Source organism: Odocoileus virginianus, chromosome 18, assembly GCF_023699985.2.
Source record: "Odocoileus virginianus isolate 20LAN1187 ecotype Illinois chromosome 18, Ovbor_1.2, whole genome shotgun sequence".
In the NCBI taxonomy this organism is placed as follows: Eukaryota; Metazoa; Chordata; class Mammalia; order Artiodactyla; family Cervidae; genus Odocoileus; species Odocoileus virginianus.
Genome location: NC_069691.1, coordinates 47,863,007 through 47,877,733, shown reverse-complemented (window position 1 = coordinate 47,877,733; position 14,727 = coordinate 47,863,007). Strand labels below are relative to the sequence as shown.

Below are 14,727 nucleotides of genomic sequence, written 5' to 3'. Positions count from 1 at the left end.
GATGGAAAAGGCAAAGCCTGAGTGTGGAAGACCTTTATCCAATTGCCATGCTCTTTAGAACTGGAGAAGCCTTGTTGCTAAGCGCTTCAATCTGGAACATAAACAATGAAGAGATGAAAGGGGGGAGATTTTTATTGCTCTTTGTCATGTAATGTTTCACCTTAAAAAATCTTTGTTCACAGACCTTGGTGGCACAAACTATCACAAAGTTATAACTAGCAAATACCATGGTAACCATTAATTCTACCTGTGGTAAGTCTTTCAAGAATTTAACTGTGAAGGGAAAAGTGCTAGAATTTGTGCATGTGTGAATTCACAAACACACATCCATAGAAACACAGCATGATTCTTTGTGAATTTTTCAAAACTAGAGGGCTTTCTATGACCTTTATTATGTCCTATTCTGCTCTATTCTACTTGACTGAGAGTTAAAAAATAGTGTAATAATGCATTTTTTCAATTTGGAAAATACTGAATTGGGCTGTAAATGCAAGTGAGGAGGCAGGTGATAATTATGATACCGAGATGACTCAATTTGATGAAGCCGTGGAAAAGATGAAAAAAGGAATCTCTGATATAACATGTGGCAGTCTTGGTTGAAGTGTGTGTGCTAGTACGGCACTGTGCCACATTACTAGTGAAAGTGTTATACTCCCTCATGAGCAGTGTCCCTAGAGTCCCTGACTAGGGACTATATAATGACTATCATCCTTCTTCTCATCCATATATTCCCATACGTAGAATGTAGAGGTGAAAATTGCGAGGATTCTACTCACAATTTAGAGGTTGATGTCCTAAAAAAGATCCCATTTAAAGATTCCATTTAATGATCTTCCTTCATTATGGAGCCTTGATATTTTGTGAAATATGCTCCTCTTTAGTACAAGAAAAGTACCCTAATACCCCAGGATCTCAGGTTACTTAAATGATGAAAAAAAAAAAAATCTAAAAAGTTAACTGCCTTTTTAGTTAGTTAACTAAACTGCAACTAACTAACTAAACTAACTAACTAAACCCCACCAACTAACTGCAACAATAAAGGACAGAAGTATCAAATTCTGCATTAAACCTACACAAAATAAAAATCTTGTAGTTTTATGGTTTACAGTACCATTCTTTAAATTCAATAATAACTACTTGTGGAAATAAAGACAATAGATTACTAAGCTGAGGGTCCTAGGTGCTAAAGAGAAAATTTAGAAAACTAGCATGTGAAGAAACAACATTACTCTATCCAGGCAGAAAAGAAAATTTAGAAAATTAGCAAGTTAAACAATACTACTATATGCAGGCAAAAAAGCTCAATGTATTAAAAACAAAGTGTTGAAGAAAGTATCAGTTCATGATTTCATTATTTTGACTGAAGTATCAGGGATCTCTGGCTTCCCAGAGGCTCAGTGGTAAAGAATCTGCCTACTAATACAGGAGATGAAAGAGGATACAGGTTCAATCCCTGTTTAGGAAGATCCCCTGGAGTAGAAAATGGCAACCCACTCCAATATTCTTGGCTGGGAAATCCCATGGACAGAGAAGCCTGGTGGGCTACAGTCCATGGAATGGCAAAGAGTTGGACATGACTCAGCACACAGCACACACACCAGGTACTTCATGACAAGTTTAGCCTGCCTTTTACTCATTAATTACCATAAACATACTCTGTAATTTACTTCCTGAGCGGTTTTGCAGTTTTTGTTAAGTGTGCAAAAGCAAATGAAAAAACCTGAACTAGTTTGGGTTGAGGATTTTATTCAACAGTGGTTGAATTGATAGGATCTAAAACAAGACTACAATAGTAAAACATAAAATAAAGGGCACTGAAAAGGGGGGAAATGATGAAAAGTTATCTTCATCCTTTATAAATCTGAGGAGTGAATTTTTATTAGGAGTAAGGTTGTGGTTAACAGTTTAATCATATGCAGGAGTTAGGGCAGTCAAGGTGATATCAAGATACAGGTCATGTCCTTAAGTCAATGTATAAACATTGTTGAAAATGAGCTGTGAAATTACACTAGATGTTCACTCACTTGGTACCCAGAAGATGAGTGAAATTACTGGTGGATAATACCTTAGTAAATCAGATGCCCAGTTCTTTGAGGTTCATGTAGGACTGACTTGAGGATTGGTTTAAGAGTAAGAGTGTAATGCAAATGGTAACTTAATGAGGGGTTTCCCTGGTGGTTCAGACAGTAAAGAATTTGCCTGCAATGTGGGAGACCTGGGTTCAATCCCTGGGTTAGAAAGATCCCCTGAAGGAGAGCATAACAACCCACTCCAGTATTCTTGTCTGAAGAATTCCACAGACAGAGGGCCAGGTGGGCTACAGTCCATGGGGTCACAAAGAGTCAGACATAACTAAACGACCAAGCACAGCACAGCTTAATGACATGGCTAGCTGTTTAGAGGTCTGGAAGTAGGTTTGTTCATCAAAGCAAATTACTAACAAATGTCTAGTCTGTATGGCACATGGAGATTCTGAGAATGGAAATCTTCTCTGCTGGCCTACATATTGTCACCTTATCCTTTTGATTTAAAGGTTTAGCAGAATTAACGAGGAATAAGAGGTTTCTGTGAAGAAGGGTGAGCACATAGGATGTTGTGTCTTCCTTTTATGAGATGAAAATCCCACAAATGACGGGAAAGTGATTCCAGAGAAAGGAGGTCAAGGAACACAGAAACAAAATATGTTCTAATTAAGCAGAAATGACCACAGGATCTAGTAGATGTTAGGTCCTTCCTTAATCACGCATCTTTCACTTTTATATTACCTAGTGTGGGAAGTAGACTGGATCAACCTGAATTCGAATCTTCAGAGCCAGCTTTTCTGTGTTTTTTCTCAACTAGGCCAAGGGTTCTTACTGTAAACAATAGAATTATTTTAATGAACTGATAAAGAAAGTGGATATTTCACTAAGTAAGTTAAAGCAAGCATTTTAAATATAAAGTATTGAAAACACTTTTAAAAATTCCAAATGTGCTATTTCCCCTAAAGCCTCTGTTTGAATTAGAGCTCTAGACCAGTTAATAATCTTGATCTGTGTGTTCATTTATGTTTTCTAAGTTTATACCATCATGTATGAACATTACATGTTTTTCAAATGCTTTATTCAAAGAAGAAAGCAGAATATCAGTATTGCCAGCCAGGCATGTTATCAGATTTCATGCTAACAAATATATGATAACACATTTGTATTATGGAGATAATTGTAGATGGTATTTTCATATGGTATATGTATTACCGGTTTTTATTATAAAATAATATATTGTGAGGTTGGAACTGATTACCTTAAAATTCTATAATGTGGAGACTCTGATGTCTTTGCCACTCTGAGACAGTGTTTCCTTACTCCAAGCTATCCTCCTCCCTTTAAGGACCCACTGATTTCCTTTGTACTTCTGAAGGTTATTTTGCATTCAGTACATTCCCATTTTCAATTGCTACCCTCCCAGCTACACTGAATTCCTTCCCTTTCATAAGGGTACAGGTTTTTAAATGGTGTTCTTCTTAACAGTATAGTAGAATGTCAATACATTTGAGTAACATCCATCAACAACCCAACATATTCCCCCTGCCAAGACCACCTTCGTCTTCTAGTCATTGAATTAGGTAGCATTACAGTAGATCCTCAAAGTTGTGAAAGTTAGCAATGTTGGACTCCTGCAATTTCATAGATTTAGATGAAGAGAAATGCAGAGGACTTAGGACAAATAATAACTTGTCACATGGAAATACATTATATGAACAATGAGAAAAAATAATATCTGTGAATAATATTTATATCTCTCCTGAGTATTATGACTAAATAATTCTTACTTGTAAGTAAAAGGAAGGCCTATATTTTATTATCATAACATCCAAACGTGTAACACAAGACTCCTTTATCAGAATGTGATATTCATTCACCTTTCCATTAACACTCTTTTGTGTTATATATTGTGGAAATGTTTGCACATAGTAATAGATATAAAGAACTGTATCGCAAATCACTATGTGCCCCTCCTCTAGATTCAGCAAGTGTCACCGTAGGCCATTCTTGTGTCCTCACAGTCTCACTCTGCGTCACCATTACTTAAGAGCATGTCAGATATGTCCTAAGTCAAACTCTCGCTCATCCTAACGGTACCCTTCCTCTTTCCTCTGTCTTGGTTTGCTCATAACGCCCACCCAGCCCCTGTTCTGCTTACTTTTTGTCTTTTAGTGCTGCTGCTTTGACTGCATGACTTTGCCAGAGAACAAACTAAAGGTTAACATTGAATACATCAGCTCAGACAGGGGAGGCTGAATATTGATGTATCCTGTCCTGCCCTCTTTTTCTACCAATGTCTAAATATGATGGCTCCGTGATAGGTGTTTGGTGAGTTCCTGATGTACATGAAGGTTACTCTCCTGCTTCTCCGGCTGAAAGTATTCCTCTTCCTTCCTGGATGGCCCCAGGTTGGGCACTCCCAAAGACTTGGCCCCCCAGAAGTGGTGATTCCCCTGAGGGTAACACCCACTGGCAGAGGCATGAAGCTTCAAGGCTGGTTCTCTTACAAACTGTATTTTGGGGGCCAGAGACATGTTATTCATATAAAGGTCAAGAAGAATTTTTTGTCCAAAAACCTCCCAGTGTTCACCTACACAGACAAGGGTGCTCTCCTGGAAGACCAACCTTTTGTCCAGGATGACTGTTATTACCGTGGTTATGTGGAGGGGGACCCAGAGTCTCTGGTTTCCCTCAATAACTGCTTCGGGGGCTTTCAAGGCATGTTACAGACAAATGACATTGTTTATGAAATTGAACCCAAAAGGTTTTCTACTGCATTTGAGCATCTAATATATAAGCTAGACGATGAGGAGACAAAATTTTCATACATTAGATGTGGGTTAACAGATGAAGAAATAGCAGGACAATTGAAGTTTCAAGAAAGCATTAATCCCACTTTGATGCAAAGTGCATATACAGGCTGGTGGACCCACAAGTATTTTCTTGAAGTTGGAGTGGTCGTAGATCACTCTCGATATCTTTATCATGAAAGTAATGATACGCTTGTGCACAAAGAAGTGTTCCTTGTTTTAAATGGAGTAAGTGACCTTATGAAAGCACTGGATCTTGAGGTACTTTTCAAGGGAATGGAGATATGGACTAAAGAAAGCCTTATTGCAGTAGAAAATATTGGAAGTGCCTTGGGTAACTTTTGCAAATGGAAGCAAAAGGGCTTCCAGAAACGTGTGCCCCATGATGTGGCACATATTTTTGTAAAAAAGAATTATGGTATCACTCTTGGCTTAGCTTATGTTGGAGCAGTGTGTTTACTTCCTTATAGCTGTGGAGTTGAGACTCTCCCAGCTGATAACACTTTTCTTTCATCATATATTGTGACTCATGAGATGGGTCATAATTTGGGTATGGCGCATGATGATCCCAAAATATGTAAATGTGGAACAGCAAAGTGCATATTATTTCCATATGTAGCATCAACAACTAAATTCAGCAACTGTAGCTTTGGTTCTTATTGGAACCTTGGTAAAAAAAGACAGTGTTTGTTCACATCACCAGATCCACAGGCAATCATCAGGGAGACACGCTGTGGGAACAGTGTGCTTGAAGAAGGAGAAGAGTGTGACTGTGGATCCTTAAAGATGTGTAAGTCTAATCCCTGTTGTCAGTTAAACTGCACTCTAACCGTTGGTGTCAACTGTGCTTTTGGGCTTTGTTGCCTTAACTGCCTCTTCAGGCCATCAGGCACCATATGTAGGAAAGTAGAAAATGAATGTGATCTTCCAGAGTGGTGCAATGGGACATCCTATCAGTGTCCAGAAGATGTGTACATGCAGGATGGGACCTCCTGCACAGGCGGTGGTTACTGCTATGAAAAGAGATGCAATGACCGCAATGAACAGTGTAGGGAGATCTTTGGCAAAGAGGCCAAGAATGCAAACGTGAGCTGCTACAGGGCAATGAATACCCGAGGGGACCGTTTTGGTAACTGTGGTATCACAGCCACCTCATACATAAAATGCAGCATGTCAGACAGCCTGTGTGGGAGGATTCAGTGTGAGAATGTGAAAGAAATTCCCCTAATGAAAGATCATACTACTCTGCATTGGACTAAGTTCAATAATGACACTTGCTGGGGTACGGACTACCACCTCGGGATAAGAACACCTGATATTGGCGACGTGAAAGATGGTACAAAGTGTGGGCCCACAGACATCTGCGTCAGAAGGAGGTGTGTCTCTTTTTCCACTGTTCCACGTTCCTGCTCACCGCAGCTCTGCTCTTTGAGGGGGGTCTGCAACAACAGACAGCACTGCCACTGCAACTCCGAGTGGGACCCCCCCAACTGCCAGAAGAAAGGTAGAGGGGGCAGTGTGGACAGCGGCCCGCCCCCTGCCCCCAAGACAGAAGAGAAGGTGGAAAAGAGGAGTCCGCTGCCATATTTGCTGATTCCTTTTTTGTTTCCACTACTATGTCTGTTGCTTTTCCTTTTGCTTTTCATGAAACCAAAAAAAAAAGATGCTAAAGCAGAGGAACCTGTTCCACCTAAAAACTGAGAAAAATTAGAAATATGTTATGGCTTCACTTAGGATGTGAGCACAGAATATTCTAACTTTACCTAAGGAAGAAACACAGAATGTGGCTACTGAAAAAACAACAAAGAAGGAAAAACCAATAGCTCCTGTTTCAAGAGACTACCAAAGCCTATTGATCTTTCCCAAGTATTAAGTTGTAATCTCCTGGAAGTAACAATGTTAAAACATTTGTCCTAGATCATTGGCAGAAAATTCCAACTTTTTCTAATCATTTGGGACCATAAACAACCAGTAAACACAAAATTTACTAATCCCTAGCCTATTTCTACTGTCTGTTATTTTAAGCAATTTTAAGCGGTCAGTTTTTATGGAATTACTCTCTCTGTGTGTTTTGAGCAAAGACAGTCTGTGGATGGTGTTTGTGTGTGTGTCTGATTTACCTTTCCTCTGTCCCACACGCCCTTCCTCTTTGTACTCTGGGCTTGTCACACAAGGACTGGTAACCTACAAATTACATGTCTTATATGCCAATCCTCTCCTATTCCTTTCTGTCAATGGCAGGAACTAGAGAAAGATTTGAAACCTGGGGAAAATTTGATTTGTATTCATGTCAGAATTGTCTCATTAACAGCTTTCGTCTTAGCATCAACCATAATTTCTGCTATATATGTATTTGGTTACACTCAGAACCAACAAGACCATAAGTCTCAGACACACTGGCACTGCTGCCAAGCATTGTAGCCTCACTATTTTCAACCCCAGGTCTAAATCTTCACCAAATCTCTGAGTTTCCCGTACTAGCTGAGCTAACCCTCTCCTCAGGGATCACATACTAGACCCATGGGACCTACCTCAAAGATTCCAAGAATACTATCTCTTCCCTTTGATTTCTACTGTTAAAAGGGAATTTAATTTCATTTTTAATTTTGGCTATTCTACTTCAGTTTAAGATTCTCCATTTGGTCTTAAATATTCATTTTTATTCTATGCCTTGACTGATATTCAGAGTGGCCTTTTCTACAGCTAGTATTTGGTCGAAATGTGCTTGACTCCCAATAGCCAATGAGAGTCTTGCCCTTTTTTAATAAATTTCTTTGTGGCCTGGAAATTTCAAGTCTGCCCATACCATACTCTCATTGTTCCAGGTGGGTAGTTACTCCTTAGCACATGTGCATAGCCTTCTAGACACACGCTGATGACTCTGATCCCAAGAGGAATTTTCTTAGCTGTGCCCTTCTTTGGTCTCATCGTTACATTTCTGGGGAACTGCCATTATGTTTGTTGCTATTAGATTCATAAAGCTGGCAGTCCACTTTCAAATGCTGGACACCAAAACCTCCACTATTTGAAACAATGAAAGAAAGTTGAAAGTGTTAGTTGCTCAGTCATGTCCGACTCTTGGGACCCCATGGACTGTAGCCTGCCACACTACTCTGTCCATTGGATTTCCCAGGCAAGAATACGGGAGTGGGTAGCCATTTACTTCAGGGGATCTTCCTGACCCAGGGATCAAACCTGGATTTCCTGCATTTCAGGCAGATTCTTTACCCTCTGAGCCACGATAGCAGATATTTAAACATATGAAAAAATTATTAAGAAACTTGGGTGGGATGCGTCATTTTAAGTAAAAATATAAATGAATAATATCAATTTATAAAAGGTAAACATCTGATTGACAAAATGAAATTAATAGCAAATGTATTATTTTCCCTACATTTTACCCAAAGACAGCAGTCCTCAAAGGTAAACTGCTGAGCATTAAACCTTAAGGAACTGATCTCAGTTATTCACAAGCAGAAATTACTTTATAGGATAAAACTAAAGGATAAGGTATTTAACCAATATTACGCATCTAGTAAAAATCTGGACAAAAACAATACAAGAAAGAAATACTGACTTCATGTACAGAGATTGAACAAAAATAACAAATAACAAGTATATCAAATTCAGCAAAAATGAGGAAATAACATCTTAAGCAGAAGGAAGAAAATAACATTTTCATAAAGTGGGGTTTATTTTTTTAAAGGCAAGGGTAGTTTATGTAACTTCTTACTGGATATTAAAAAAAAATAAAACATGTTCATCACAGCACATACAGAAAAATATTAAATAACATTTAAACTCTGTTGACAATGAAAAGTATTTCATAGTCAGGTAGGAATAAAAGCAAGCTTTCCTAACCTAATAATAAATATCATTGAAAAATTAATAATTGAACATTCTTTAAAATGAACTTTTTGAAGTTCACAGTGAAACTGGGAATAAATCAGTATTGTTCTTTGTCACCACTTACATTAACTTTTAAATTGTTATTGAGGTATAGTTTATTTACAATCTATTAGTTTCAGCTGTTCAGCAAAGTGAATGTCACTACTTATATTAACTTTTTATTTAAGGACCCAGAAAAATTAGATTGAGAATTAAAAACTATGGAACTGAAAAACAAACATAAAAACTGCCATTAAATGTAGCTTACACGAATTTCTACATATAAAATTCCACTATAAAAATTCTAAAAGCTAAGAAGAAAGTTTAGAAAATACAAAATATTTTAAACAATAAGTAAAAGATTCTTACAAGTCAATACAAATAACAATTGCAAATTGGTTTGTCATATATATTAAAAATCAGTGAGTAGAGAAATGAACAATGTGGTAAAATGTAAATACTTAATGGAAATATAGGAGATGTATACATTTTCTGATAAGTTGAAATAATTTCATCATTTTTAAAAGAATTATTCCTACTGAGAGTTCAAGTAATTATTTGACTAAGGTAACAAGCAACATAAAATTATGTTTACTGGAAACAATCACAAAGAAGTAATTATAATTTATAGTGATGTTAAAATAATTTATTTGCATCAGCCTGGCTTCCACTGCAAAATAGAAAAACTCCTCCACTACATTAAAAAGGAAGATTTAATACTGGGAATTGGTTGATTACAAAATTCACACTAAGGGCTAGAGAAAGAGACTCTAAGCTTGAGTCTGAAACTCATGGACCATAATCATACAGCTGGGTCTTCCTGAGAAACAGAACCAAGAGGTGATACAAATATGAGTGAACCAGAAAAGAAATGAATGGTACTCTTGAGACCGAGACAAGAAGTGGAATACCTGAACGTTTTTTATTTTTGAGGCAGGCCTACCTTCAGAGCGGAAGTGACACAGCAGCTCTCCTCAGAGCTTGGCCCAGCGGTTTCCCACAGGAAGCTGCACTTCCTGCTCTCCAGTTCACGTGCTCCTTGATGACAGAGCTCAGAATTGGTCGCCAGAGTATGGAGGCTGAGCGGCCCCAAAATCTGTAGTCAGCAAACTGGAAAACCAAAAAATAAGTGGAAGAGCCGTAGAAAAGGGTAACTTCCAGGTGGGAATCCAACTGGCTTGAGAACAGAAAAGACCTGGTGTTTCAGTTCCATGAGGAAGGAAGGTGGCCTCAAAAAGAAATATCAAATATCCCATCTGCCCGTTGTCTCTATTGAGTACTGTTCATTCCTTTTCTAAGTCACTTATAATCTCACCTTGATAGTCTGTGTTCTAAGTACCAAATTATAAAGTTCACCAACACCAATTTGCCATATCTCAAAGTAAGAGAGAAAAGCAAGGAGGAAAAAAGGATAATGCTGCTTAATTTATAATACATACAAAGATATATAACATAGATGCTATGTATGTGTATTAGGATGACAGAAATTCCTTGTTTCCATTTCTTGGTCTCTTTGCCCTCAGCTGATGTCTCTTTCGGCCAGGACCTCTACATGATGGGGTAACTCACTCAGAACTTTTTAGAAAGCCACTTTCTGCCTGATAAAACAGTAGAATTAATTTTATTGCATGCTTCTCCCTGTGTTACTGAACAACGCAAGTCCAAGTGCCCAACATACAGTGAGGCCAAACTATGCTAAAACACTGGAGTTTGGAAGAGAGAAAGGTTTATTATGGGGCCATGTAAACAGATGGCTTGTGCTCTAAGAACCCCAAAATTACTGAAAGCTCTCATCAAAGCCCTTTTAAAAGCAAAAAAAGGGGAGGGAGGGAGGGATGAGGTTAACTGTTGCAAAGGTTTAGATCCTTTGTTCTTGAGGTCAGGTCATGGTCAGGTAACGATGTTTCTGTAAATCTCTACCAAATGAATGTTGTTCTCTGACTTGACAAGAGAGGGCAAGGTCCCAAGGTACACCTTTCACCCTCCAAGGTCCTGGTCCTGGCTAAGAGGAGACAGAGTTCAGTTGACAGCTCCCTCAGGGCCTGGTCCCCAGACCCCACCCAGCTGTCATCTCTAAAGAAGTCAGGCGCCCAACCAGCTGGCTCTCAGGCTCCTCAGGCCACCCAAAGTGGGAGACTAGGTCCCGCAGACTGCGAGCCAGCAGACTGCCGCTGCAGAGACCAGAATGGGGGAGAGGTTCACTGTTACCCGGAGGCCTGGGCTGAGGCTAGTGGGTGACCTTGGTGAGGGCTCTGAAGCCCGGCAGGACACAGCCCCAAACCTGTTCTCTGGGGCCCCCAGTTCACCTGCTGGCCCAAGGCTGGGTGACCTGAAGGGCCTGGGAGGGAAGGCCAGGATCCACCTCTTACCTCATTCTCCACCTCACGACCACCACTCCACTGTTGTCTGAATCCCCTCACCAACTGTGGTTTCTTAACCGTTGGTTGCTTGTGGGCAGGGCCCACTGCTGCGCTGCCCAATGGCTGAGCAGAACCCACTGCCTGGTAACAGGGTGCAGAGAAATGATGCGCAGCAACGACCCCTGTGCTGAAGGCTGAGCTCACTGTGTTCTGTTACACTTGAGTACGCATCTCTTTTATTATTAGGAGTGATAAAATGGGGAGATCATGGAAAGCATTTTTGGTGAACACTGAGATATGGAGGTTGTCTTAAACAGGAACTAAACTAGCTACTTTTGCAGAATTCAATTTTTAATAGAAAGAACAACCAACAATAGTTATTCAGTTCTAGTTATCTGGAGGGTATTTTCTTTTAAAATGAACAAAGCCTATCATGACAGCAACTGACAGTTACTTTTGTTAACGATAACATTTAAGCTTTCAAATATTAGACTTTTGGAAAATTTGGAACCACCACATTTTCTAACACAATGTCTTTCCTGATGAGATTGGCTGTGACTTTTTAAATTTTTTTTCTTTTTTTTATTAAAATGTATCAAATGTGGAAGCTTTTCATTACTTACTAATTTTCCAAAGTGGTAAAATAGTCATCCAAAATGTAAGATATGCCAATTTTAAATGTAACAGGATAAAATTATTATTGATATGCTTTCAGTTCATTGACTGCAGCTAACATTTAAGAAACTACTCTTTGTTGAGTTTTGAAACAGTACTTGACAAAAATATCCATAATTATCCAAAAATATTGATACTCCTCTCTTTTCCAAATGCATTTTTATTTCTGTGAGGCTAGATTTTGTTTATATACTTTAACCAGTAAATCACATGGCAATAAGTTAAATTCAAACAGCAGATATAAGAATCCATTCAATGTCTCTTTTATTAAACCTGACATTAAAAACTGTCACTTTTCTCTTTACATTTTTGCTTTGGAAAATATAATTGTCCTTCATTAAGCATATTAACATGTAATGTTTTATTACAATCATTTAAAATTAGCTAATACATGCTTTTTAATTCCTTCCTTTTAATTTTAATACAGTAAATATAAACATATATACCCAATGTTCTCAAATACTTTAATTTCATATTACTTAATATAACTTAATCAATCTGTCAGTAAGGATTCCATTCAGCTATAAATAATACAGAGCTGAAAATAGTGACTGAAACAAGACATAGGTTAAATTTCTCTTTCGTGACATATTGGGGATTAAGCAATTGAAAGTTAGTATAAAGTATCCAAAGTATTTTAAGACTGGCCTTACCAGGTAAAGCTCATGGTTTAGAACTTATTATGATCCAATATAGAATTCCAGCTATTAATTTCTATTCCCAGCATCACCTTGAAAAAAATGAGGAGAAAAACACCAAACATACATACTAGCTATCTTTTAAGAAAGTCAGTCAAAAACTATCACAGGTTGTTTCCTCTTCTGTCTCATTGTCAGGACACAATTATACATGGCCAGCTATATGTGGCTGCTTGAAGGCTGAAAAACCTCGAGTTCACTCTAGAAAGCCATATGTGTACAACTCAGACACTTGCAGGATTAGTAATGGTATGCAAGAAAAGGATTCAAGCAGCAAGTTAAAACTCTGTTCTTTCCCTAATTTGCTACATGATCTGTTTCCTATTAAACTTTCTGAAAGAATTTTCCTCAGCACTACTGTTAGGCCCTACTCTCAAGCCCTCCTCTCAAGTTAATAATAGTACCTACCTACTGTTATTAACAGTATGAGAATACTTGCAAAGAGCTTAGAAAACTGTATAGCACGTTTTATTCACTATTTGTGCCTAGTCCCTCAGTCGTGTCTGACTCTTTGCGACCCCACAGATTGTAGTCCAGCAGGCTCCTCTGCCCATAGGCAAGAATACTGGAATGAGTTGCCATTTCCTTCTCCAATTCACTATTTAAGTATTGCTATACTTGAATATGGCTTCCCTCATGGCTCAGAGGTAAAGAATCTACCTGCACTGCAGGAGACACAGGTTCAATCCCTGGGTTGGGAAGATTTTCTGGAGAAGGAAGTGGCAACTGGCTCCAGCATTCTTGCCTGGGAAATCCCATGGACAGAGGAGCCTGGTGGTCTATAGTCCATGGGGTCGCAAAGAGTTGGACATGACTTAGTGACTAAAACAGCAAAATTCTTAAATATAGGCAAGTTTTATTACTACATCCAAAGGATATGTTTTTAGAATTTTAAATACGATGATGTTCTTGGAGTACTTCAGGATAACCTAGATGACTAAAATTCATGATATTCCCTACATATCATTTTTTTCTTATTGAAAAATCTGTTAATACACATTCTAATGTATTTAGGGAAAAGAGTAAGATAAAAATTTCCAGTTATGATATGTAAGAGAAATGACTTTGGGAGATACACATCTAATATAGAGTTTTTGCTGTGGGCTGTAAGATATGAAAAACCTCTGTTAATTCTTCTGGATTATTTCAAATAGTTTCTATTTGTCATTTAAAATAAAGCAAATACTCAAGACCATTCTAGCCTGATGGAATGAATAGGGCATCAGCATGCTAGATCTTGGAGTTCTACATTCTTAAACTCTTAATCTAGAAGGACAGACAAAAAAGTATGACGTGGGCATCATCAGAAGCTAAGGGAATATAAATCTCAGGAAAACTGCTACTGTCAGAAAATGTCAGAGAATGTCCCTCGGGAATAACATAGTTTTCCTTGTCATTTCCATATTCTTACAGTGTAGTAGAGAAAATATATCATTAGTTTTCAAACCACACTTGGACAGAAATTGACAGAAAATGTTCTTGCAACTCTTAGGTTTAATTTCAGTAAGAATATCATGACAGAAGTACAGAACAAATATACGGATACCAAGGGGGAAAAGGGAGATGGGATGAATTAGGAGACTGGGATTGACACATATCCTATTGACACAGACTGATACTATGTAGAAATAAATAACTAATGAGAACGCACTGTGTAGTGCAGGAACTCTACTTAAGGCACTAAGGTGACCTAAGTGGGAAATCCAAAAGGGAGGATATGTGTATATGTATGGCTGATACATTTTGCTGTTCAGTAGAAACTAGTACACTGTAAAGCAACTATATACGCCAATAAAAATTAATTTAAAAAAACAAATAAAAAAAGAAAACCACTCGGGGTAATTTCATTTCTTTATGTATTTATTTTTTAATATAGGTTGTCAGCCTATTCCCCTGGACTACTAAATCTAGAATGAATATCAAAAATCTGTTAAATCCTCAGATAATTTTGGGAAATTTTGTGATTGTTGTTGTTATGTGGTTTGGGTTTGTTTTTTTTAACCTCAGCCAATCAGACTGACCTGATTAAATCATCCTGAAGTGTTCTTGCAACTCTTAGGTTTAATTTCAGTAAGAATATCATGGCAATCTAAAAAATTATCAGTTGAAAAATACATTATTTTTAAATTATTTTCAAAAGTGCATTCTCTATCTCTTAAAGCACAAATCATTATAATATATCAAAATACCAAAACATAGATATTTGTAACTTTGTTTGTGGATGTAAAAATCAGTGATTAGTCATGAATTTGGTTGAAATATCATAACAAAT

General features: G+C 37.8%; 1 protein-coding gene and 1 long non-coding RNA gene across 6 annotated transcripts in view; one reads left to right on the top strand and one right to left on the bottom strand.

Moving 5' to 3' along the window:
* Positions 1 to 11,239, bottom strand: part of LOC110127108 (uncharacterized) — a 97,179-nt gene extending 85,940 nt beyond the window's left edge. For 4 of the 5 annotated variants that reach the window (XR_011492858.1, XR_002310639.2, XR_002310640.2 and 1 more), the window contains exons 1-3: positions 11,092 to 11,239; positions 9,666 to 9,832; positions 2,766 to 2,855 (exon numbers count right to left, since the gene is read on the bottom strand). This is a non-coding gene — a long non-coding RNA (uncharacterized lncRNA). The remainder of the gene's footprint in view (positions 1 to 2,765; positions 2,856 to 9,665; positions 9,833 to 11,091) is intronic. The other variant, XR_002310641.2, reaches the window with a different exon arrangement.
* On the top strand, positions 2,355 to 6,831 carry LOC110127105 (disintegrin and metalloproteinase domain-containing protein 20-like). Its single transcript, XM_020877187.2, is given in 3 exon segments — positions 2,355 to 2,410; positions 4,197 to 4,350; positions 4,352 to 6,831. Coding segments are annotated over 2 exon segments (2,217 nt in total). The 5' UTR covers positions 2,355 to 2,410; positions 4,197 to 4,317; the 3' UTR covers positions 6,536 to 6,831.
* Positions 11,240 to 14,727: the final 3,488 nt, after the last annotated feature.